Source organism: Felis catus, chromosome E1 (assembly GCF_018350175.1).
Source record: "Felis catus isolate Fca126 chromosome E1, F.catus_Fca126_mat1.0, whole genome shotgun sequence".
Taxonomy (NCBI): Eukaryota; Metazoa; Chordata; class Mammalia; order Carnivora; family Felidae; genus Felis; species Felis catus.
This window is the reverse complement of record NC_058381.1, coordinates 44,130,139-44,152,185: the sequence shown is the minus strand read 5'-3', so window position 1 is coordinate 44,152,185 and position 22,047 is coordinate 44,130,139. Positions and strand designations below refer to the sequence as shown.

The following is a 22,047-nucleotide window of genomic DNA, read 5'->3' as shown; positions in this document are numbered from 1 at the left end:
GAGCAAAGTCATGTAACTTAACACTAGATAGAAAAGTTGTATGTCGTGAGGAGCACAGGTTTACCTGCTTAAGTACCTATCAGAAAAGCATTAGGATTATAATAATTTTTATTTCATTTTCAATTTTATCAGGCTTACCAGATGAGAAGGGTCGACTACAGATCCTTCACATCCACACAGCAAGGATGAGAGGGCATCAGTTACTCTCTGCTGATGTAGACATTAAAGAACTGGCTGTAGAGACCAAGAATTTCAGCGGTGCTGAACTGGAGGGTCTGGTGCGGGCGGCACAGTCCACTGCTATGAACCGACACATAAAGGTCAGTAAAATCAGGGCGCTTGGGGGGTTCAGTCGGTGGAGCACCCGACTCTTGATTTTGACTCAGGTCATGATCTCACGGGCTCATGGGATCAAGCCCTGCGTCGGGCTCTGCGCTGGCAGCATGGAGCCTGCTTGGGATTCTGACTCTCCTTCTCTCTCTGCCCCTCTCCCACTCACGTGCACTCTCTCTTTCTCCAAATAAATAAATAAACATTAAAAAAAAAAAAAAAGGTCAGTAAGATCACTAACAAATTAGGAGCCTGCAGCTCTATAAATACTGTGTCAGTATTCTTTCCTTTCACATGTGCCAAGGGCTGTGGTAATGCTGACTTTTGATAGAGAAGAGACATGGTGAAAATAAGAGTAGTTGGTTGCCAGATCTTCAGAGTAGCAGGAAGAAATGTAATGGCGGCATCTGCCCCATGGTAACCACTGACACATTTGCCTTCGATTGACGCCATCCGATACAGACATGTGAAGATGAAGATTTCGAAGGATTTTATTTTTAATGTTTGTGCTATGTCGTAACATGTCATAGGAAATTGTGTTCTCTACAATGCTAGAATTATGGGGGCTGCTTCATTCAGCACACACACCGAACACCTGCTGTTTTCTGACTATTAAGCAGGTGACACATCATCAGATGTTCGGCCATGTCTCTCATGGAGCCACGAGCTCCGTGACCTCGCCTCTCAAGGAATTTAGAGTCAAGCAGATGGACCTGTTTGCAAATTAGTATAATAATGTTATTGATATTATGATAGAAATACATACGAGGGTACTTTTATGTTGATAAAATGCTTTCGAATCTTTATCATTCCTTCTCCTTTTTAGATGGATGGATGACTCCCAGGTTGACGTCTCATCTCTTGAAAGTTTCTTTCTCCCACTTTCAGATTTATACTAAATATCTCTACCTGGGTGTTTTATCAGGTCTCAAATTTAATATTCCAAAACCAAATTCACTGTCTTTTTTTTTTTTAAGCTACTTTCCTTCTTGTTCATATGTTCCTGTTTATCCCAATTTCCCAGGCTTTAAACTTCAGGATTCTCTTTAATTCCTGTCACTCCAGCGTGTCCTACATCAAGTCGTTTGGCAAATGTCGCTTCTGTCTTGGCAGGTGTCTTTCAGTTTCTACCCACCTTCTGTTGGATTAGTCTTCCTGTCTCATACTGTTGTGCCCTACAGAAGCTTTCAGCACAAAGTACAGACTTCTTAGCCAGATCTTTAAAGTCCTCTAGATCTGACCCCGAACTAACCTTTCCAAATGTGTTCCCAGTTCTTCTCCATACTTCAGCCAAACTGAAATACTACTCATTGGTCATCAGACATTAATTTATTTTTTCACTTTTTTGCTTTTGCAGAAGTCTTTACGGTCTGCGTTTACTTACCTTTTTAATACCTAGTTCACATGCCACCACTTGCTTCAAACCTTTCCTGATTGTTCTCCTTCAAGAAGTCTGTATTGTCTTCCTTCTTAAAGTAGTAATGTATCGCTTTGTGGTACCTTCAGTTGACTTTGGTTCACCGTAGATTAATTCGGCACCTACCCTCTGCCAGACGCTGTGCTAGCAGTTAATGCTACACCTGAAAGAAGTAAACCAACCGCCTGCCCCTGAGCAGCTCACAGTTTAATCTCCCCATTCAGGAACAGAAAGTACAGGAGAGTTAAGGAAGTGAAAGCGTGTCAGAGCTGGTCAACTTGTGGGGTGAGAGGATGCTTCACAGAGGAATTTCTGGGCGGATGTGTTTCTTGGTGGTATAGGACATTTTAGGTAGAGGGCAAAGGAACAGAGACACAAAATAGCATGGTGTCTTAGGGTAATTCAGTATCGCTTCAGCATAAAAGGTAGCGGAGGGGAGGTAGAGAGAGACGTGTGAGGAACAAGTCAGGAGACTAAAGCAGGGAGTGGAGCACAAAGAGCCTTTTATACTGTGCTAAGAAGTATGGACTTTTTTCCTGTGAGTAGTGCTAAGCCATTGAAGAGTTTTAAGAATAGCAGTGACATAGTGCTAAAACAGAAGCTCACTCTGACAGCTGTGTCGAGTGGAGTATTGAGGAGAGTGGAGTTGGCAACATCCTATCACTCGTTCTAACCTGAGGATCAGCAAACTATGGCCCGTGGGCCATATCCAGTTAACCACCCATTTTTACATATAATGTCTTCTGGGAACACACCCATTTATTTATGTGTTATCTATGGCTGCCTTCATGCTACAATGGTAGAGTTGAGTATTTGCAATAAGGACTGCATTGCCCACAAAGCCTAAAATAGTTACTGTCTCATTTTCTACGGAAAAAGTTTGTCAACCCCTGTTCTAGACTTTAAGTCCATATCTTATTCATGTCTGAATCCCCCCCCCAGTGCCCTAAATAGGTCTAAATAGTGAGAACAGAGCAGGTGTTTGGTAAATATTTCTAGTAAACTCATGTATGTATTCTGAATTAAGCTCTACCTATAAGTCGTAATTTCCCTACATAATAGAAGTGACTTTGTTCTAGCTCAGGGATGCCAAAGGTCAGGATAGTGTGGAAATATAGTACTGGGTCCTTCATAGAATGGATCCATCCATCCATCCATCCATCCATCCATCCATCCATCATTCCTTCATCCTTCCTCCTTGCTTTAAGAAATGTCTTAGAAGTGATGGGGACTTCAAGAAAAATTGTGTGAATGATATGAAAATTGTTCCCCACCATACTGATCTCTCAGAACACATCAGTGCATCTTGGTTTAACCCACAGTGGCTCGTGTATTATCAGAGTTTTCGTATATGCACTGGCCACCAGATTATTTTCTTAGTCACTTGTAATTTTTACCACAATAGTCCTAATCCAAAATGTCATTCTAAGCCATTGTCTCACAAAGAAACACACATTCTTCAAGCATGTATTGGGTTTATCTACACACGAGGCAACGAGGAATGTTGGAAAGATCACAGCTTTTGTAGTCAGTAGGTGTGGCTCTGCATTATAATTCTTATACTTTATTTCTGTCAAGGGGAAATAACTACTTACCTCATCAGGTTTTTGTGAAAATGAAACCAGATACTGTATATGGAAATGCCTTACAGACTAGATAAATGTTAATTATTTCCAATTTCGTTATTATTGGCTGGTTTGAGAGCATACCATAAATATCCTTTACAGTGTCTGAGTTTCTGAGTTTGTTGACTGTTAGCAGTTACAGTTTTTTTCACTGTAAGTGTTAGTTACCACTGTACAGAGTATGTTATCCTTCAGATTTGCAAGTAAGAAGTAGTGCAAGTAGTTGATTTTCTTTCCTTCACTTTTCCCGTGTTTTTACTTTCAAACTTAAGGTAATGCATGTTGACTTGTGATCAGTATCTTTTGTATCAAACAGCTTTTAATTTTTTACAGTGTTTGTGAAATATCTAATACAAGGGACTTCAGGGAAGAGACTTATAGGCCACTAACCCTTAGTCCCCAGAAAGAAATAACGTGAACATCTATTATTGCCTTTTCTGCATTTAAAAAAATCTGTCATCAAAACACTGTTTTCACAACAAGACTCCTCAGCTGAACAAAAGGCGTCCAGTTGTAGTATTTCCATTGCTGTAGATGTTTATAGCTTTGCTAGTAATGATTGATGAATAAGTGTTTAATTTGAAGCTTTTGATCTAAAGTTGAGACAGAACTTTAAAACATGCATTCAACTGTTTGTTCTAATGTCCTGTTTCTGCATTATAAAAAGCCAGTATTGGTTTTATTTTGTTTCCTTTTCAAAAGATTTAGGCTTAAATAAACTCAGGTGGACTCAACTAAATGAGTCTTCCCTGTTAGACTGTTTTCTTCAAGTTTTCTGAATCAAGTGGAAAATCCAGTCATAAACACCTGATGTGCATGTCATTTGTACTTGAACCCATGTTTGTGGTCAACTGAAATTTGTATGACATTTGGTTGTTTTCCTCTTGAAAGGAATTTCTGCTTCAGGTAGAAAAGACTCATAACCCAAATTTCTTCTGCTCTAATCGGTTGTAAGGAAGTAAATTGAGGACATGCACGCACACAAAACACACAGACACTTTCCACCTGAATCAAAGCTCTGATTTATGCTTACACAATTTCAATAGCATTATTTCTTATTTTCTGTAGAATTTTGATTGATTAAGGTCATTCTGCCCTTAATTTGAGAGGAATGATAAGAACTTTGAAAGGTCAGATTTAAAAGGTTATGAAATTTAAGGGTGACCACTTGATAATTTGCTTGTGTTGAAATACAAGCTTATTAGTTTCTGCAGGTATAAGTTGAAAGATGTTGCCTCTTCTATATTGATTAGCTGTTATAAATAAAATGTAGGAAAAAAATCACAGTAATTCAGACAAATGAGAAAAGGTTTTCTGAATGAGTAAACATTCAGAATTGTAGAATATTTTACTTTATTTTATTTTATTTTTTTAATTTACATCCAAGTTAGTTAGCTTATAGTGTACCAATGATTTCAGGAGTAGATTCCTTAATGCCCCTTAACCCATTTAGCCCATCCCCCCTCCCACAACCCCCTCCAGTAACCCTCAGTTTGTTCTCCATATTTAAGAGTCTCTTATGTTTTGTCCCCCTCCCTGTTTTTATATTATTTTTGCTTCCCTTCCCTTATGTTCATCTCAGAATTGTAGAATATTTTAAAATTAGATTTTACCAATTTTGACAAAATAATAAAAGTTAGCTAAGAGAAGTCCTTAGAAAACTTATTTTAATGAAGAGGTAGGAATAATTTAGAATATTGATTGTTTACAATTAGGTAACTTCTAAAATTCCTGTAGTGCCTAACAAAAATTTGTTCTAAAATAACTCCCCTAGCCATCTAATTTACTTTTAATTCATTGAGTGAGCCCTTTCTTAATGGCAAAAAGACAAGTTTCACACAGTTTCAGTCCTGAAATCTGTCATACTTTTTTGGCAAATGTGGAAAGGTAAGATTTTCCCTTCATATTGTTATATGTTTCTATCATTTGAATTTAGTTTCACTAGCAGAGGAAATCAGCACATAAAACATCATAATAAAAGTTCAGGGCTATATAGAGCGGGGACATTTGGAACGAGGCTGGTGGCTTCACTGGGGTTTTAATGTGATTCTGTCAGAGCTCCTTCACTTCCACCTGAGAGTTTACACCTTGTCAAATCCTTTAAGATGTGTCAAAAAGTTTTAATCAGAGTTTAAGACCTTTATGTAAGATTACCTGGGAAGGAAACCTTATATCCCTTAGTTAAATTATCCTACCCTTAATGTAAGAAAACGTATGGGCTTGTGTAGGATAAAATGAGATAATGGGTATGATGAAATGAGAAAATATATGCAAACATACTTTATAACCTATAAAGCACTATAGAGATGTCTATATTGTGAACTGAGCATTATAATTTTTTTCATAGAGGTGCTGTTTCCTGTAACACCATTTCCTTCTTTAACTTAGAAATGTGAAGTAACTTAGAAATGGCGCCTGGGTGGCTCAGGTGATTAAGCATCTTACTTCAGCTCAGGCCATGATCTCATGGTTCATAGGTTCAAGCCCTGCATCAAACTCCTTGCTGACAGTGTGGAGCCTGCTTGGGATTCTCTCTCTCTCCCTCTCTCTACCCCTCCCCTACTCATGCTTTCTTTCTCTCTCCCTCTCTCTACCCCTCCCCTATTCATGCTTTCTCTCTCTCTCTCTCTCTCAAAATACATACATACATACATACATAAATGTATGAATAAATTTTTTTGTAGGAGATTCCAGATGCCAGATTATATAGGGAAAAGTGAGAAAGGCTGTCTCCAATACCCCTTGTCTTTCCCTCTCCAGAGGTAGCCAACATTTGGGATGTATCTTTATAATCTTTTCTCTACATTTACAGTCATACATATGTGTGCTTTTTAAAAAAGATTTTAATGGAATTATTCTGCAGTTTATATTTTTCACTTGGCAATATATATTGGGTAACTTTCCATCAGTATGCACAAGTCTTCATTATTTTGGACAAATGCACAGTATTCTAGAATATTACAACAATCTAAAATGTAAGATCCATGAGGGCAGGAACCCTGTTTTGAATTGTTATGTCTCTAGTGTCCAGAACAGTGCATAATAACTATTGTGAAAATGCTTGCCTATGCCTCCCTAAGTATATGTGAGAATCATTCTTTAGGGGAGACAGCTGGATATGTGTTCTCTTCTTGTTTCTAGTGTTGCTAGTGAGAGATATGCCAGTTTTACTCTGGTTTCTTTGCAGGTAACCTGTTTTTGTCACCAAAAAGTTGTCTAGGACTTCTCTTCACCTTTGGTGTTCTGATAGTTTATAGCAGTGTGTCTAGACAGATGTGGGGTTTGTTCATTTATCTAATGAGCACTCATTGAATCTTTTAAACTGCAAAGACACTCCTTTGGGTGCGGAGAACATTTTTTCTCCTCTCTCTTATTGTTCGTTTCTCTATCATCCTTTCTCTTCTCTCTTTCTGAGACTCCTCTCTGTTAAATTTTTGGATATGTCTTCTATGCTTTTTAACCTTTCTCTTTCACTTTCTGTCATTTCATGGGATTTGGGGCAGGAAGGGAGATAAATAAATGTATTCTGTTTTGCTGTCTTGATCCGGTTTCTGACATAGTTCCTTTTATCCCGTAAGTCTGACTTTTTACAAAATGTTTGTCATTTCATTTGTCTCAACAATCTGTTCCTAAAGGAACATGACTCGTGTTTTATAATAATCAATGGAAGGTTAATATTGCTTAATTTACTTTTGTTTTATAGTCAGATGTTTCTGAAGATACCTTTTTTAAAAAACACAGTGCCATTTACAAATTAGACTCACTTGCCTCGTGCTATTGGGAGTGAGCCCAGTCGCGTTAAAAAATGTGCTAGTGTCTCAATCACTCATCAGGTCCAGGCAGCTCCAAGTGCTGATAAAGGCCTTGATGCTTCTCCAGATGTCTGTTCTAAGTGCTAGCTCCAGGTGCAGTAAGCAGAATATTTGGAGCTGGCACAAAGTATCAGTACAAATCAAAATTGTAGGACCTTGGTCTTCTAGAATAATGGTTCACAAACCTAGCTGAGCATTAGAATCACCCGTGGCACTTTTTAAAACTATAAATGCATGGACCCTCTGTTGAACCTGTCAGATCAAAATCCTGAAGGGAGTGGGGCTGGGCTTCTGTGTATCTTTAAAGGCTCTAGAGGTTATTCCGTATGTAGCCAAGGATGAGAACCACTGTTCTTAGAGACCCTTTGTATGTATTTTCTCCTCCTTGTGCCTTATTTTGAAGGAAAAAAAAAAAAAAAAAAAAAACTCTCCAGCGTTCTTTGGTCCAAATGTGTCCTAACGTACGTAACTGGTATCCTCTGGTAGACACTTAATTTGCTTCTAATCTTCTGCTATTACAAATTACTCTAACAGATATCCTGATACATGTAACTTTGCATGCATTTGTGGATATACTCCTGGGATAAATCCCTAGAAGGGGAATTGTTCGGACAAAAGTTATGTATGTTTGTGAATTTGAGAGAGATGTCTTTTGTCTGTGAAAATATGCTTTTTAAAAAAGTCCCCAGGTATTACATTCTTAGACTGAAAATAGTCTTAAATCTTGGAAGGCCTTACATTTTTGTTTTCATTCCTGATTAGGCCAGCACTAAAGTAGAGGTGGACATGGAGAAAGCAGAGAGCCTGCAGGTGACGAGAGGAGACTTTCTTGCTTCTTTGGAGAATGATATCAAACCAGTGAGTATGGATATTGAGTGATGGATAAACTAAAAAAAAACAAACCCACAATCGCCATTTTACCCAGTATTCTGTAAGGTTATATGGTATGTACTTTTAAAAATCAGGAAATCTCAGGATTGGAAATGTCCAGTAGGAGAAATATTTGCACATTAATGCTGATGGCTGGGTAATTAGTACTTAAATTGAAATTATTCCTCATGATAGGGAGATCACCATCTCATAACACTTGGTACTCTCGGACTTCATTTTTGCCATTCAGTCGAATGTAAAATGAGCTATCATTTTGGCCTTGATTTGCAGTTCACTGATCACCTATGAATTTAAGTATCTCTGCGTATGTTTATTGGCTGTATGAGTGTCTTCTGTGAAATGCTATTCATGTCTTTTGCCTGTTTTTCTGTTGTATTATTTATTCTTTATTTGGTCTGTTCAAGTTCTTTATATATTCTTAATAATTATGTGTTGCAAGTATCTCCTTTAAAGACTAAAATCAATTTGTTTTAGCCCTGTCTACTTTTTTATGACTGTTGTGACTTTTAAATATAATAATTACTTTAACTTACTGAGCATTGGAAATGATTTCATCTTTTGCTGTTATCATTTGTCATAGTTACCAAAAATATTAGAGCCCAGCCTAACTGATCTATTCCAAGATTTTTTTAATGACAAATAATTTGGCTACCAGGAAGGAGAAGCTGAGATAACTTGCTTAGTTAAGTACTTAATAACTTCCTTTTATTTGTTCCAAGGGTCCAGGGGATAAAACAGAAAATATAATGACAGAATGAGTAAGGAAGACTCACATATATGGTTAGCCTGGAGGGTCACTGTTTCCAGGTTCAGGTATCTTAAAGCTGCTGCTATGAAGCTTACAGCATATACTTGGAATAATTAAAGACAAAAAGCCAGCCAATCTGTATATTTCCTTCAATAGCCATTCAACAAGTGCTTACTAGACTCCTCCTTTATAACTTTTTACAGGGCCATCGAGTTTCTCATATCCAAAACAGGGAACGATAACTTTCTTCTGTGTACAGGAATCAAAGGACTAGTGCATTCAAGGACAAAAGCGTGGTCTGCAAAATGATTTGGTGGCAAAGTAACAGAGTAATGAGACCACCGTATGTTGTTGAGACAGTATTACAGAGGATGACTTTCTGTGAGGTGCAAGTTCTAAAGAGCTGTTAAAATCATTCCATATGTTGGATAATGAAAAATTGACTTTTTGAGGGATGTGGTAAATTTTTAAAATTTGAAGTTCTCAAGATATGGGACCTTTAGATTACGTTGAGTTATGTTTTCCTACTCATTTCTTCACTTGTTAACCTTTTAAAAACACAATTCCATTAAGTCGCTAAGTACTAAAGTTACTGATTACCCTTGGCAGCTGGTTTGGTGGGAGTTACAATTTAAAACTAGAAGTTGAAAATGAAGAGGGATGTGATTTAAGCTCTAATATGTGGCGAGCACACATAAAATTATTATATATAGTGATTGCTTTTTATTTCCTTTTTCTGATACTTTAGTCTTTCATTATAGTTGCTCATTGCTACCTCATTCTAAATCTTATATTTACACACATAAACTTACCTTGGTGCCATTTAACTTATGTCCCCCACCGCCAAGCTGATGTGGACAAGATCTCCTCAATGCCATTTCATTTCCCATTTTAATCCATGACACCGACAGTCAATGTCAGGATAGTATCTTTGTCTGCTGAGCCAACTGTTTCTAAGTTGTAAGTCCATAATCTCTTTCTCCCTTTGTTCTTAACAGAAGGACACAAGCAGTGTACTCCTTATAGAAACAAGCACATTGGAACCTGCCCTTTCTCAGGGGTTACAAGGGCTTGGGCTCTTGTAGAATCTGACCCTAGAATCTTTGTTTTATTCTGTTAAGTCACCCAAAACAGCTTCCTCCCCACCACCGTTGGGTAAAAGTTTAAATGAGAAACTATAAGATAATGGTTTTTTGTTTGTTTTTATTTGCTTTTCAGGCTTTTTACGTTAATGTGGGATATTGCTCAATACTTTTAATATGTAGGAATTACTACTCATCTTTTATATTTTTGGGAATTTTAGTTTTTATACTGACACTCAAAATGCTTTAAATTATAATTTTCCTCCATAGGCATTTGGCACAAACCAAGAGGATTATGCAAGTTACATTATGAATGGTATTATCAAATGGGGTGATCCAGTTACTCGAGTTCTAGAAGATGGGGAGCTGCTGGTTCAGCAGACTAAAAATAGTGATCGTACACCCCTGGTTAGCGTCCTTTTGGAAGGTGAGAAAGAATGAAGAGATGGCATTAAAAGTTTAAAAAAAAAAAAAAGCACTTTTACAAAGTTATTTATTTAGCACATTCCAGAAAAATGAATTATTTACAGTTTAAAACCTATTCATGATCTAAAAATAGCAATCCAGTTTATGTACCAATATTGTACACAAATTAAAGTTGGGGGGGGCATGTTACTGACGAATGATAGTAACTAGTTTTCTTGTAGAATTGCATTGAAACTTCTGTTACTTAATAGACTGTGTGATACCACATAGTAATCAACTTGATTAAATAAATATTCACTAAACATTATGTAGTAGACTGTATGATACCACATAATACTTAATCCAATTAAATAAGTATTCATTGAGTAAAATGTTTTAGGTATTGAACCAGTTGCTGGGGATATAAAGACATTCACAGAGTTCAGTCTGGTCATTAAAAAAAACATGTAAACAAATTCTTTTTTTTTTTTTTAATTTTTTTTTCTTTTAATGTTTGTTTATTTTTGAGATGAGAGGGGGACAGAGCACAAGCCAGGGAAGGGCAGAGAGAGAAGGAGACACAGAATCTGAAGCAGACTCCAGGCTCTGAGCTGTGAGCACAGAGCCCCATGTGGGGCTCGAACTCATGGACTGTGAGATCATGACCTGAGCCAAAGTCAGACCCTTAACCTATGAAGCCACCCAGGCGCCCCCATGTAAACAAATTCTCAACTATAGTGTATATGTGAAGGTGTGTGTGAATGCAAGTCATTTTGCGCAGGATGATCAAAAAAAGCTAAAGGTGGTGTTTAATTTAGACTTGGAAGGATTAGTTAGGAGTTTGCCAAGTAGACAAAAAGGTAAGGACATTCTGTTCACCAGTTAACTTGTTTACAGTTATGATTAGTACAACAACAGAAAAGTTTGGTGAGTCCACATGACAGAGGAATCTAACTCCTTTCAAAGGTCTGGGAGTGAAAGCTCCCTGAAACACATTAAGCCAAGACCTGAAGGATGAGAAACTGGCTGAGCAAAGTAATTGGGGAAGATGTTCTAGGTGGAGGGACCAGCATGTGAAAAAGCCCTGGATGGGAAGGAGATGGAAACAGAAAAGGAAGGGCTCCTGGGTGGCTCATTTGGTTGGGCGTCCACCTTCGGCTCAGGTCATGATTTCGTGGTTTGTGGGTTCGAGCTCCATGTCAGGCTCTGTGCTCCATCTGTGCAGTTTCTGTGTCTCTCTGTCTCTCTGCCCCTCCCCCACTCATACTCTGTCTTTCTGTCTCTCAAAAATAGATATAAAAAAAAAAGAAGGAAGGAAGAAAGAAAAAAAGAAAGAGAGAAAAGGAGAGTGGCTAGGCATGAAACCAAAGAAGTAGACAGGAGCCAGTTCATGCACAGCCTTGTGGGTCATATTAAAGATTTAGTCTCTGTCTGAGGGGCAGTTTGTAGGGTTTTCAGCAGTAAAGTGACATGATAAGGTTTGTATTTTCAAAATGTCGTGACCGCTTTGTGACAGAGAATGGATTGGAGAGTCAGAAAAGATACAGGGGAAACCAGTGGTTAGAAGCAGTCGCATTAATGCACCTTGATGAAAGTTGATTGTGGTTTGAAGTAACATCCTGGTAGTGGAGATGGAGATAAGCAGACCATTTTGAGAAATATTTAGGAGGTAGAAGGAAAGAGGATTTATAATAATCATTATTACTTATAATTAAGCTAACATTCTTTGAATTGTTATTATTGGTTAGTCACTCTACTAGCACTTTGCATACACTATCTTATTTAAACCCCACTTCAATCCTATGAAGGCAGATGCTTCTGTTATCCCTATCTTGTAGATGGGGAAGCTGAAGCTTAGAAATATTAAATAACTAGATTGAATATGGGGAGAGGTATCAAACATGATCACCAGGTTTCTAGTATACACAACCTGGTAAATGGTGCTGTGTACTAAGATTGGGAACACTAGTGGAGAAGCAGATCTTAAGAAGAAAGGTTTTGAGTTCAGTTTTGGACATGTTGAGATTGAGGTTCCTATAGAATAATTGAATTGGAAATGTTGAGCAGCCCATTGGATATGTGGGCTCAGAAGAGAGGTCTGGCTGACAATAACATTTATGAGTTGTCTGTGTATAGACTGTTGTTGACTCCATGGTGGTTGGGTGAGGTTGCTTACAGAAAGGGTGTAGGTTGAGAAGGAAAGGGGGCTTGGAACTGATCTCTGAGATTTGTCAACATTTAAGAAGCAAGTAAAGCAGGAAGAGTTGACAAAGACTGAACAAGAGTAACCAGGGAGGTAAGAGGGGGAGAAGAGAAGATGCTGTTACAGAAGCCAAGAAAAGTATTTTTAAAAAGAGAAGAGTTCTCCCATTGTATCAAATATTCCTAAGAGGCCAACAGATGAAGTGTCTGTTGGATTTGGTGACATAGAGGTCATTGATGACCCAGATGGGAGCCTGTTCCATGTAATGGGAATGGAAACCATAGCATTTGTTTGAGAATGGAGGGAAGATGCAAAGTGGCAGCCAGTGTAGATAATTGTTTAGAGAAGTTTCATTTTGAAGGGAGAAGCAAGACTAGTGGTGAGGGGTGTGAAGTCCAGAAAGTTTTTTTGCTTTGTGCTAAAATGTGCTTAAATGCTATTGGAAAGACCAGGGAAGACGAAGAGATGGAACATAAGGGCAAGAGGATACAGTCAGTAATGTCAGGTTCTTGAGAAGGTGGGAAGGAAGAATCGGTTGGTTTATGGGTGGAAAAGGGACACATCTTCCATTTCACAGAAGGGAAGGAGGAGAAGGTGTCTAAATACAGTTAAGCTTATAGATTTGGCCTTTATGAGAAGGCCTAAATCTTTAAAATTTTGGCTTTTAAAGTCGTATTTGCTTCTAATAAGGCAGTTTTCCCCTGCCCACAATATTATCTCCTAAGAAGGTCGCATTTGTTTATTAGACAAGTGACTTGGTAGAACTAATAACATAGGACAGATAATGTGTTTGAAGGTATTCTTCTTCTTTTTTTTTTTTTAAGAAACAAAACCCTTGCATATTATATATTTAGCCAGAAGTTTGAAAGATTAAGACTATGAGAAAGAAAGAAGGAATGTATTTCATCATACCTTTGAGAAATGCTAATCAGTTCATTAAGTTTAGTTGCTAATAAATAAGAGAAAACATGTCTGCTGTGAAATTGTGTCAGGAAATGTTAATGAGCAACTAGTTGAGACCTCAGTACATTGTGGATAAAAGTTTAAACTTGTTTTATTCCCCTTTGCTTGGTTTGGCTTTTTTCCCCTGACTTGCTCATATCTTTATGCAGGCCCTCCTCATAGTGGGAAGACTGCTTTAGCTGCAAAGATTGCAGAGGAATCCAACTTCCCCTTCATCAAGATCTGCTCTCCTGATAAGATGATTGGCTTTTCTGAGACAGCCAAGTGTCAGGCCATGAAGAAGGTATCAAGATTTTTGCTTTCATTTGAATCTCCTATCTCTTAGATACATGTGTGTACACATGTACATATCTGTCTATCTTTGTACCTGTATATATGTAAAAGCCGTAGCAGCTATGTTCTTCTCAAGTGGAACTAAATTATCAGCAGAATTTGGGGGGAAACGGGACTGTTTAGATAGATTTAACTTTGTAATGCATTTTTATTAGCATTCCTTTATCTTCTAAGTTATGTTTTGTTTAATACGTATTACTATTAATTTTCATCTCTTAAGTTTGTATCGACTTGACTGAAAGAAAGATCAGGTTAAAAGTATTTGAGTAGAGTGGAGCAAATTCATTTAGGATTTTTTTTTTAATCAATGTACAAAATCAAACTTTTGGAGATCAGTTAGGTTGTGTGGTTTGGGAGAGAACAGAGGTAGATCATTGGAAAGCTATTCTCAAGTGCCCTACAAAAGGATGGTGATATAGTAGGTAATGATCACAATCTGCTTGGCGACTCGATGCGGTCCTCGTCTTTCTTTTTCTTTCCAAGTGCCATTTGTCGCCTTCTTAATATGACTACTTTGAACCGTCAGTGAAAGGAAGAGCAACATAGAGCAGAGTCCCAGAGCTGAAAGGACTCTAAGACCATCTCTTACATTTGAGCAAGTGCCGTGTCAGGCCTCTGGGATAGCAAGTGGCTGCTCTTTAAAAACACAAAAATCACTGATAAGACTTAATGGCTGTCACTTGGGAGCCAGTGTTCCCGTCGATATTCTGATTTGGTGTACTCCCCGACAGTGAAGAAGTTATTTTTTATATGTAGTCGAAGTATTTCTCCTACTTAAATCCTATTTTTCATGCTTGAACTTTTATAGATATGAACTGACTCTAAGTTAATGAAATGTGGGAAAATCAGAATCCGAGAAAAGAGCCTTGAGAATTGGAGTGCAGCCTGGTAAAGGTAGCTCAGGAGTTCTTTTACCTTGTTCCTAGGCTCCCACTTTATAAAGATACAGGATACGACTTCAGGGGTTTCTTAAGGGAAGAGACAGAAGAGGAAAATATATTTTAAAATATATATAAATTGAGAAGTCAGCTTCTCGTTTGTGCAGGTGGCAGAAGATTGTTGGTATAAGGTGCTTGAAATGGGTGGAGGGGGCAGAGCTTGAACCAGGATTCTTCTCCTACACACTGTAACATCAAGATAAATATTCTAGGTTTTTTTTTTTTTTTAATTTTTTTTTTTTTTTATGAATTTATTTTCAAGTTAGTTCATACAGAGTAGTCTTGGCTTCAGGAGTAGAACCCGGTGATTCATCTCTTACACAGAACACCTAGTGCTCATCCTGAAAAGTGCCCTCCTTAATGCCCGTCACCCATTTAATCCACCCCAGATCAACATTCTTTGTAAAGGTCTTTGAAATTGGGTGTGAAAGAGAACCCAAAAAGACACAAAAAGAACCTAAATGTCATAGTTTTTTCTGTGTCTGAGGTGACACCGGTAGTACCTGTCCTTCTGGGGAAAATCTAGACGGAATCACTAGAACCAGTAACTTCCCTAATGTAGGTAGGGGTTGCTTTTCTTTGTTTTTTAGTTTTTTCCTTCTCAGGGGAACCCTTAAACAACTTCCTCTGGTGAAACTTTAAATAATAGCCCTTGGACCCTGTGACCATTGAACGTACCACTTAATTGAGCGGCTAATTCTGTTTGTATTTCCCTAAGTCCTCTAATTCCTTATACTTGTTCAAAAATAGTAGTCTTCTGTACAGATGGTAAATGACTCCATTGCTTTTCACCAGCTGCCAGCTTCTACCTCAGATGTACTCTGAGATGTGGGTGGATGGTCCTAGTTTTTCTATAAAGTTTTAAAAAAGCACTTTAGGCTCCTACAGATCAAAGCTGCTTTGTAAGTGTGAGATATTATCATTTTTATTATTTTAATCTCTTGCAAATTGACTTGAGGGGGGAAGGTAATAGATGCTGGGCTTAGAGGCTTAAATGGTTAAATTAATGACTTAATAACTTATGATTTAATCTTTAAATTGTTAAAGCCTTTCAAGGTAGAGTTTTAGATGAGCAGAAGGCTAAGGAATATAAAAATAAGTGTCTATACAAGCTTATTCAAAACTGTTTCGATTCATGATTCACTGTCTGGATCATCCATGCACCCTTAAAGTTACAAAAATTATTTCCATGTTGTCAGTATTATAAATTCCTATTAGACTTTTCGGTTTTTCTTGACAAAAGAAAAAGAAAAAAAGTCATTCCCTGTAACTAAAGTACAGAACAAAGAATGAAGCCTAGGAGTCTTAGAAATATATCAGAAATATTGCAAAATCCTACCCTGCAAATAGTTTTCACATTGTTGCCTAATGATAGGTTGACAAACGCCTGAGGGCTCGAACCAGTCTAAAGGTGCTAAGTCTTCCAGGCTGCTTTTGAAAATGAAATATAAATGCCATTCCTTAGTGCTTCTGGTCTACCTCCCACTGCTGTAATCTTTCCTCCATTTTTAGTGTAAGGATGGGAAGAAGATGTTTTCTTTCTTCGTTTTTTTTTTTTTCCTTAGAGCACAAATAATCTATAATTTTTTATTGATTGTGGAGAGGACATTTCTTTCTTTTTGAGTTCTACCCCCCCTCCCCAAAGATGTAGCTTTTCCTGATCACAAAAATAATTTTAAAAATACAGAAAAGAACACAGAAGAAAAGAAAAAAGAATCCATGTTTATCTTTCAACTTTCTTGTATGCTTCGACACACATACACATGCATTGTGTATGGGGGATCACATTGGACATACTGGGTTTTGGGGTTGTTTTTTTTTAAGTTTATTTTATTATTTGAGAGAAAGAGAACACAAGCAGGGGAGGGGCAGAGAGAGAATCTCAAGCAGGCTCCACGCCAATAGCACGGAGCCCACGGTGGAGCTCAGTCCCATGAACCCTGAAGTCATGACCTGAGATGAAATCAAGAGGCAGACACTCAACTGACTGAGCCACCAGGTGCCCCTGGACATACTGTTTGAAACCTGCTTTTTTCATTTAATCTATTACGAGCCTTTTTCCATGTCATTAAAATGTATCTCAGTATTATGTCAATAACTGTATAATGTTCATTTATTTATTTTTAATGTTTTTATTCATTTTCGAGAGAGTATGAGCAGGGAAGGGACAGAGTGGGAGACAGGGGATCTGAAGCAGGCTCTGTGCTGATAACAGCGAGCCCAATGCAGGTCTCGAACTCAGGAACCACAAGATCATGACCTGAGCTGAAGTTGGACGTTCAAGCGACTGTCACCCAGACACCCCTGTATGATATTCATTGAAATATTCGCCTTTTGCTGGACTTTTAGTTTGTTTCCAGGTTTTTTCATAATTAAAAATAATATTCTTTAGAACTATCAAACTAGAGAAATCACCGTCCCCATTTTCTTACTAGATTTTTCTTAGAGTAGCATCATATTCTATTGGCTGGGAACTTGGGCTTAGGTTTCAAATAGATCTACCTTAGAATCACAGCTCCACCACACTTACCAGGTCTTACAGTCACTTAACTTATAAGCCTCTGTTTTCTCGTCTATGAAATGAAGATAATAATCAGAATTAAGTGAGATGGTGATATATGTAAAGTATGTGCAGTGCTTTGGGATAGAATATGTGCTCAGTAAAGTGTAGTGGTTATTTTTACTTATCATTATTGCTGTATATACATTTCTGGTTACTTCCTTGAATTCTCCGAATTGGGATGCTGAAGTAAAAACATTGATATTTTGAAGATTTCTGATGAATATTGGTATCAAAACTCTTATGTAAAAATACTGCTGATTTATAAAGTGTACTTCTTCAAAAAGTTGTACCAGTTTACATTCGCAGCCCCATCATGTGAATGTCAGTTTCCTTGGACTCTCACCTACACTTGATATTATTAAAATATTTTTCCTGGGGTGCCTGCCTAGCTCAGTTGGTGGAGCATGCAACTCTGGATCTCGGAGTTGTGAGTTCGAGCCCCATGTTGGATGTAGAGATTATTTAAAAATGAAATCTTTAAAAAAAATAAAATAAAACTTTTTTTTTTTTTTTTTTTTTTTTTTGCCAATTCGTGAGGTAAAAGATTGGTATTTAAAATTATTTCTTCAGGGGCACTTGGGTGGCTCAGTCGGTTAAGCATCCAACTCTTGATTTCAGCTCAGGTCATGGTCTCAGTTCCTGAACTTGAGCCCCCACATCAGGCTCTGCCCTGACAACCTGGAGCCTCCTTGGGATTCTTTCTCTCCCTGTCTCTAAGCCCTTCCCCCACCCATTCATGCACATGTGTGTGTGCACAGGCATGCGCACACTCTCCTCTCAAAAATAAACATTTAAAAAATTTCTTCAGCTACATTTTAATGAGTAAGTACTCAAGTTGAAAGATTTTTAAAAATGTTTTGTAACAGTAATAGTTGAAATTAAAAACTATAATTTCATATAATTTAACATATTTTTGCTAAAGAAAGACGATCTGACTAGCTAATTCATAGAATATCGTTATGTACCATTTTATTGCTTAAACCAAGAGGTAAGAGTTTTTGTTAGTAGGGAGGCCATTCGGCCTGTTTTAATGAGTATCTTAGAGATTTAATTGTAATTAAGCTATTGCTTCTTGTTCACATATGGAGGGTGCTAAAATACATGATAGTTTATTCTCAGCTCATTAAAAATTTACCTTGTACTTCTCTTAATTTGCTTAATAAATCCTTTCTCTGTGGAGAGAAATCCTTTCTCAACACTGCCATTATCCCCACATTCAGGGGTGGGGTGGGCGGGGATACCACGTGTTCCATTAAGATATTTGAAGGATTTACAGACCTTCTTCTCCCTAGTTTATGTTTGCATCCCAACTCCATTCTGTTTTTAAATTTCTGTTCCTTTATCCATTTTGCATCTATATTTTTTTAAAAATCTATTGTACTATTTCTATTAGTGCCATTAAATGAACAAAAGAACAAAACAGTAGAGTTTGATTTTAACTAATTACCTAATCTTGATGCTTTCCGAGTACACGATCAGTACAGAGATGAAATGGAACAATCCAGTGTGACTAAATTGTTTGAACAAAATTAAGTAGGAATATCAGTGATTTATAAAACTATACCCACTAATAACATAATATGGTCTTGTTTTTAAAGGACTGAAAATTAATGGGAGAAATTTTCCTTTCCACTAGCTTTGCAAGAAGGAAATAATCTTCTCTGAATATCCTCCTGTAAATCCCACTGCAAATTGTAGTCTGTACAGAACAGAATCATGGTGCCTAATCCTCCTCTTTTCATGGTTTAGTCCATACAAAGAGCAGAGCTGGAAATTGGATCTTTTGACAGCAGTTACTAAGCAACAGAATTTGGATGTTTTTGGTTAACATCCTAATATATCAGGTAGCTGATTTGCCGAAGTTTGTGCACGTATTAAATGAGAGAAGTGGACACTCCGGAAGTGACTGCTGGTCCCTGTATGGCTGGGGGGCGGGCGCATGTCGTTGTTTTGTTTAATACACTCTGTCTTTGGGCGTTCGTATCTCTTTGGCACACAAAGGAGAATAGTGCAGATCTTTAGTGGAACTTTCAGACCTTGTGACTTTTTATATAATTAAGAATACCCCACTCTGTGGTTTGTGTTATGTGAAAAATGTAAGAATTTTTCCTGAAAAGCAGGGAGAACAAATGAGGGATTTTAAGGTCATTCCAGGAAGCTTTAGTGCTTTGCCAAAAGTTTAGGTCCACTTCCTGAGGCAGTTTCATTAGAAGACAGCTAATGTTTGCTTGGTCTACTCCCAGGTTATTTTTAGAAACTAGAGATTATTACTGATAGCACCGATTTGAATTTGCTCATTTACGTTTTTATATGCTACCAAATATGATTAGGGTATGCTTTCAACTAATTGCTGACAGATTTACTACATTAAGGATTTTCTAAGTCATCAGATTCCTCCGAACTAGGTGCTTCACGCCAACCACTTCAGAATTGAGATGAACTCTTTCAGCCCCAGAAGAACCAGAGAATTTGGCTTCACTTGCCTCAGAGCACTAATGAGGTTATAGAAAATGGAGGATAGAATCCACTTAGAACATGCTTTGCTGTGGTTTGTGATTCTGAAAGGCTGGGATTAACGTGGAGCTCATGCTGGCGTGTTCCCATGTGTATTCGTGTAGACTCCAGAAGCTGCAGCTGCTGCCCCTCCCCTACACCCAGGTGGCTCCCAGCTTGTCTGTAGATTCCAGGAGTGGGCTCTGTGCCTGGGGAACTTGCAGTGTCCTTGAGGACCATAATCAGACCTGCCCCAAGCCCTTTGTGGCAGGAGCCCCACGCCTCTTTTCCTCCGTGCTTGCATAGTGCTTCCAGCATGTTCTTGCCTTCAGCCCAGGCTCCTCGTACTTTAGTTTGTCTCTTTTGACCCGCTACCTACCTGGCATACAAGAGATGTGGTACTCAAGAGTAGAAATAGACTGTGGGATTCTCTGTTTTCTAGAGAAACTGTCCATCTTCTAGAACAGACCTGTCATCATGTCTGTGTTGACCAATGCTACTCTTTATGCACTTTTTCTTCAGTCCTTCCAATTCTTTTTCTTTAGCCTTCTCTTCCAGGCTTCTTATCAGACTCTAATGCTATATATACTGATAATTTTACCTGCTGATATTTACTGATATTATATGCTGATAATTTTATACTGAGAAGTTTCCTGTAGGAAACTTCCTGATAAAACTAGGATGACCAGACATTCCAATTTGCTTTGAGCAATCCTGGTTTTTACCTGTTCTTCCAGCAAGATTATTAACAGCTCCCTACTTTCAGGTGTCCTGGTTTGCATGATAACTATTTATCTGATCCCCAACTGAGAACCTCTCCACGAAGATGAAACTTGAGCATCGTACGTACTTTTGTCGTACTAAGTGAGAGGATCTGAATTTAAATTAATTTTTAAAGACACTTTGGGAGGGGCTCCTGGCTGGCTCAGTTGGTAGAGCATGTGTGCGACTCTTGATCTCAGGGTTGTAAGTTCAAGTCCCACGTTGGGTGTAGAGGTTACTTAAAAATAAAAATCTTGAAAACAAGCAAACAAGGAGTCTTTGAGAACGACCACTAGCCCAGCTTCAGCCCATCTGCCTGACTTTTGTTGGGCGTCATTTGTTGTGCAGCGGCACTGTGTATCTATCTGCCGTGTGCCCTTAGCAATGGTAAGTTTGGCATGTCAGTTGTAGTGCTCTAGCTGGGGCAGTTTGTACATTTTTCTTTTTTTTTTCTGCATCTTTCTTTCTGGTACCACTCCTCCTTTTTGGGTTTATCTACCTAAAGTTGTGGTAGAATTTCCCAACTCACTGTGTAAATATCTCACTTAGATTTTCATCTGGCAGCTAATTGTGTGTACTTGTCAGTCAAATCTGAGTGTCTTCTTAGTGAACATTGTGCTGGGGCCTGGGCCAGGGAGCCTAGACTGGAAGGGACTGAGGACACTAGGCCAGAAACAGGGATCTGGGGGAAGGGTGGTGACCTTCCATTACACTAGTAAAGAATTACGTGTGTAAGAAGTGAAAGGGGTGTGTGTATTTAAATTAGAGCAGAGTTGCTACCCAAAGGAGTTTCAGTTGACCTGTCAACTGAAACTGGTCAAGTTACAACTGGAATCGCACAGCCTTTGTCATGGTTAGTAGGTTGTTAAGAGAGTTAGCTGTGAGTGCTCCTCTCCTCATGATAGTAATTAGTACATTAAGAGCTGTCTGTAAAAACAAAAAAAAAACAAAAAACAAAAAAAACAACTACATTAAATGACTGCCGTAGGTACTTTTCTTCTAAAATCTTACAGGTAAATCATGCAGTCAACTATGAAGAGATTTGTAATGCTTCATGAACACAGTATCTGAGGTAAATTGGTGAGACAGCGTACCAATTTATCATCAGTTTTGACCCCAGCAATGTCCCGAGTAAGATTTCTGTAGCAGTGTAAGCTCTCCACTGTTCTTGAGAAGGGAGACGGACTGATTCAGGAAAAAGCTAGTACTGCAAATAGCCAGTCCACCATGTCCCCGGGCCCTGTGGCTCTAACCCACAATACTGCAGCCTGACAGACAGAGTTCCATGATGGCATCAGAGCCTTTGTGGAATTCTGAACAGTGATTTGAAGAGCAAGCATTATTTTCAGGGACTCCTTGAAATCACTAAAGTTTATAGGATACCACACTGGCTGCTATATTGGGTCCGGTCTTCAAAAAAATAGCAAAGAGCCACTAAGGAACCGCTTCTAAACTTCTCTACTATCTTGAATTCACCAACTC

The 22,047-nt window shown here is 38.2% G+C and overlaps 1 protein-coding gene across 1 annotated transcript in view; it reads left to right on the top strand.

The window, feature by feature from the left end:
- NSF (N-ethylmaleimide sensitive factor, vesicle fusing ATPase) overlaps positions 1-22,047 on the top strand; it is a 149,062-nt gene that overhangs the window by 91,146 nt on the left and 35,869 nt on the right. The window contains exons 12-15 of the mRNA XM_023244667.2: positions 133-320; positions 7,947-8,042; positions 10,176-10,332; positions 13,626-13,759. Of these exons, the coding sequence (XP_023100435.1) occupies positions 133-320; positions 7,947-8,042; positions 10,176-10,332; positions 13,626-13,759 (575 nt within the window). The remainder of the gene's footprint in view (positions 1-132; positions 321-7,946; positions 8,043-10,175; positions 10,333-13,625; positions 13,760-22,047) is intronic.